Source organism: Manacus vitellinus, unplaced genomic scaffold, assembly GCF_001715985.3.
Source record: "Manacus vitellinus isolate BGI_N305 unplaced genomic scaffold, ASM171598v3 scaffold_25_pilon, whole genome shotgun sequence".
NCBI lineage: Eukaryota > Metazoa > Chordata > Aves > Passeriformes > Pipridae > Manacus > Manacus vitellinus.
In genome coordinates this window covers 2,549,438-2,553,798 of record NW_021939882.1, presented here as the reverse complement: position 1 = coordinate 2,553,798, position 4,361 = coordinate 2,549,438, and the positions used below count along the sequence as shown (strand labels likewise).

The 4,361-nt window shown below is 63.0% G+C and overlaps 1 protein-coding gene across 1 annotated transcript; it reads left to right on the top strand.

Annotated features, from left to right (window-relative positions):
• Positions 1–847: 847 nt before the first annotated feature.
• Positions 848–3,409, top strand: GPRIN1 (G protein regulated inducer of neurite outgrowth 1). Its single transcript, XM_018073542.2, has 2 exons — positions 848–949; positions 1,152–3,409. Exon 2 carries the CDS (start codon positions 1,192–1,194, stop codon positions 2,575–2,577), a length of 1,386 nt encoding a protein of 461 aa, XP_017929031.2. The 5' UTR covers positions 848–949; positions 1,152–1,191; the 3' UTR covers positions 2,578–3,409.
• Positions 3,410–4,361: the final 952 nt, after the last annotated feature.

Sequence of the window (4,361 nt, the reverse complement as noted above, 5' to 3'; positions counted from 1 at the left end):
CCGTGCGTGCGGGTGTGCCCGTGGCCATGTGCTGGCGTGTGCGTGCCCGTGCGTGTGCACACGCGTGTGCCGGGGGCTCGCAGCTCCTCCGCGGAGCATCAGTGCCGGGCACGGCGCCACAGCCCCGCGGGAGCGGGATGCTGTCGGGGCAGCTCGGGGTGCGGGCGGCACGACCCCGCGGGGATCAGGGTGCTGCGTGGGAACCTGCAGACGGGGCGGGGGTCGTGGCTTCTGGGCTTGGCTCTGCTAGGAAGGGTTCTGTGCCTACCTGGTTCCTGCTCCTGCCCGCCGCCTCCCTTTGTGGGAACTCGCTCGGCTCCAGCTGTGTCCACTCGGCTCTACCCTCTCCGGGACCCATGAGTGGCCGTGTCCAGAGGCGTGGAATGCTCCACGGCTGCAGGATGCATGTGCTCCCAGCTCCACAAGGACTCACTGGCACTGGCAGGGCTGGGGGGCTCCCGGAAAGCTCGTGGCTTCCCACCCTGCTTCTGCCTCATGGAGCCAGGAAGGGTTTGGGGACAGTTGGGTGAGACTGGACTGTGTTCCCCTTATGTGTGGCACGGCCGGGAGCTCAGTAACCCTCGGCATGGCGTGTGGATGCTGAGCTGGGGGTTCCCGTGGTCGGGGACACATGTCACTCCCAGCTCTAGGGACACTGCTCTTGGCAAGTGGAGGGAAGAGCTTGGGCTGCCTCGTGCTTCTGCCCTGCCCTACAGCCCCCCTTGTACCCCGGGCCCAGCTCACTCTCACCCCCTGCTGCACCCAGCTCCCCACGGACAGGTGGGGGCTGCCAAGCCCCCCTGGGCTCTCAGCCTGGCGTCCAGGGCTGAACTCCAGCTGCTGCTCTCTCCACAGGGGTGTCTGCACTGTGTTCCCCACTCTGACAGCCACAGCAGCGCCTGGATCCTGCTCCTGGTCCAGCTGTGCTGAGAGAAGGCTGACTTTTACGGTAGGCAGCCAACACCATTCCTCCCTTCCTGTATGGCCAGGCACTGGGTGCCACCACATAGGCTGTGCCAGGGACAGTGAGTGCTTTGGGCGGCCGCCCAACCTGTTGTCATGGGCAGCACAGAGAAAATCAGTTGGCAGTTGAGGTGGACTGGGGGTCCATGTGCTGCTTGCTCCTCACTGCCCCATCCTCTCTCTTGCAGACCCACGGCAGGACTAGCATGGGAGAAGCCTTCCCTGGGCATGGGCAGCGCTAAGGAGCCCGAGGGGCTGCAGGTGCTGAGTCGCCAGGCCGGGACCGAGGACACCTGTGACCCCAGTGCCACCTCCCCCGGCTGCTCACCGGCAGGTGAGTGCCTGCCCGGCTCCGGTTGTGCCACGGGAGCCCGTGCCATGAGGACCTGCTGCGTGGCTGAGTCAGAGGCCCAGGCCACCACGTCGGGCTCAGCAGCAGAGAAGAAGGTGCCATCACCAACAGGACCAGTTCCTGGCATGCTCCTCCAGGACACTGGCACAGAGCAGAGTGTGGCAGTAACAACAGCAAGCTGTGGGGGACCAAGTGGCACTGCCCCTGCCTGTGGTCCCACAGGGATGGGTGTCCCCAATGCCCAGAAGGAGAACGCAGCCCCTGCTTCCCCTCTGCCTGATCCCTGCCTCAAGGCGACCAACAAGGACATGGGAAGTGCGCCAGCTCCTGCTAAACATGTGGCATTTGTGGAGCCCACCGCAGGCACCGGGACAGCTGAGCTGCCAAGCCAGGAGGAGCCTCAGGGTGGCACAGGGATATCCCTGGGTGCTGCACCCCAGCTGAACAGAAGTGAGGCTCCCAAGCATCCCCATGGAGGCACAGCAGACCCCCACAGCACCAGCACTGTGGGGAACGGGGGCCAAAGCAAGACAGAACCGAGCTCCACCACCCTGGGCCAGGGCAAAGCCGAACAGAGCTCGTCCCAGAGTGCAGGTGCTGGAAGCAGCCAGCAGCCCCAAACAGCCAAGCAGCTCTGCGAGTCCTACTCCTTTGAGGTGACCCCACCGCAGGACGCCGGGACACAGGACATGGGGACGCAAGTGGACAGCCGCGTGTCCCTGGTGTCAGTGGCCTTGAGCCCCATGAGTCCCCCAGGCGGGGCTGCTGCCTTCACCTTCCCCAAGAGAGAGATGGGCTCTGCAGCCCCACGCCTGGAGCCCTCCAAGAAGGACGCAGAGATGCAGGTGTCCATGCCTGTGGAGACCCGCTCAGTGGCCACTGGGCCAATGACACCACTGGCCAAGTCCCCACAGACTTCGTATCCTGAGGTGCAGGTGAAGGGGACGGTGGCAGAGGTGGTGGAGGAGGCTCCGGAACCCATCCGGGAGGTGAGCTGGGATGAGAAGGGGATGACGTGGGAGGTGTACGGGGCCTCCATGGAGGTGGAGGTGCTGGGCATGGCCATCCAGAAGCACCTGGAGAAGCAGATCGAGGAGCACGGGCGGCAGGTGGTGGTGACCCCACAGAACACCCGCACCGGCTCCGTCAAGGGAGGCCCCCGCAAAGGTGAGGCCAAGAGGCAGCCCAGTGTCTTTCGGGCTCTGCTGCAAAACGTCCGGCGGCCCCGGTGCTGCTCCCGCACTGGCCCCGCCATGGAGTGAGTCGCTGCCCATGCTGGCAGGGTGGGGGTGCCACAGGGCTTCTCTGGGCGAGTGAAAATGGGTCCCTGCCCCAGTGTCCTGAGACACCTGGTGCCAGTGTGTGGGGCTCCTGGGGCTGAGGCAGGTGGTGATGGAGCACTGCATGCTGGGGCAAGGTATCTCCTTTGCTGGGGTCCCTCCTGCCAGCCTGGGGTCCCCCCATGAGTGTAGCCCTGTGGAGGTGCCCCAGAACGTGAGGCTGGTGCCCTGTCTCTGTGTTTGGTGGCTTTTTTCAGCATGAGGAAGCACGTGGCTCCTTCCAGATGGAGGCAGCTGCTCCCATGCATCTCCTGCCTGTGGCACAGGTCTAGAGATGACTCAAGGTGGGTGCTGCTGACTCCCATGAGCTCTGGCACCTCAGGCAGCAGCATCACTTCCCGTGCTGGAGAGACATTGGTGCATCACCCTGCCATCGCTTTGCCTGCCCAGGGCTTGGCCACGCTCTGACCAGCCCATGGCCATGCATGTGTTGGGTCCCCATGGCTGCCCAGGGCAGGCACCAGCCCCTCAACAGCCCTGTCCTCTCTGCCCCACTGCTGTGTCATGGGTGCCCTGGAGCTGTGACAGATCTCAAATGAGAGAGACTGAGGCCAGCCATGCCTGTGATGGAGAGCTGCTCATCCCTGTCGCTGTGGCTGGAGGCAGCTGGGGAGTCTGTCCCCATGGCCCCCTTACTCGGCCTGCCTGGAAGTGACCATTGGAGCCTAGGGCACATCCTCACCACAGCTGGTGGTGAAGATGAAGCTGCCCTGCTGCCAGGCCTGTCCAGCTGCCCTCGTGGTGCCAGAGATGCCCCACGTGCTGGGGACATGGGCACATGTGGGTTCCTTCAGCCCCACTGGCCACTCTTCTCTGACAGCAGCTGAGGATGCAACGACTGCAAAGCGCTGCCACTTTTTACGGCTGGGGTTTTACAGGCTGGGGGGAGGGGGGCTTTTATTGAACTGTGTTTGCATTTTTGGAGCTTTTTAAGAGACACTTTCAGCTGTGTGTGTCCTGCCTGAAGCCACCTCTTTCCCAGTGGCCTGCGGGGCCGAGACCCTCTTTTCAAACACTGTTCCTACTTTGCTTGTGCTCTGCTGGGCTGAAGAGCATTTGGAGTGAAGAGTCAGCCTGCAGGGGAGAGCATTCCTGTGGCTGGGTCAACATCCCTGTGGCCGGCAGCACTGCAGTGTCCTGCTGAGACACAGATCCTGGTCCCCCCAGCCTGGCCTCATACCGAGGACCAGCTCCACAGTGCTGCAGCACCTGATGGGCAGGAGGCTGCTTGGGGGTGCTTGGGAAGCTGCACCATCCCCTCTGAGCAGAGGTGCAAGAGGGCTCGAGGTGCCAGGGTCACCAGTGCAGCCTTTTTCCCTCATTAAGGGTCAAGTCTTGCCCCTCCAAACCCACGTTGTACATCCTGGACTTGGTTTTGTTCCTGGGGGGCTGCAAAAGACTTGCTGAAGTGCCAGCTGGCAGCCAGGGCCATGGCAAGTGCCCACTCCATGCCATGATACTCACCAGGACCTGGCTTTGCTCAGTGCCTTGAGCTTTGGGAGTGGTGCCATGGCCATGCCAGGAAGACCAGGAGCCCTGGGGTATCCCACCCTACCCCAGTCTGTGCCCACCTCCAGCCCTGCACTGCCAAGCTGTGGCACACCAGCGCTACAGCTTCATCACCTATTTTCTTCTTTTTTTCCTCTTCGTTTTCCTTCCCTTTCTCTTTTTCTCTTTCTTTACTCCAGTTGCCTCCCAGCACCCAG

Bases quoted from the DNA above. Each gene is read 5' to 3' on its own strand.
- GPRIN1 (XM_018073542.2), top strand. From the start codon at position 1,192: ATGGGCAGCGCTAAGGAGCCCGAGGGGCTGCAGGTGCTGAGTCGCCAG.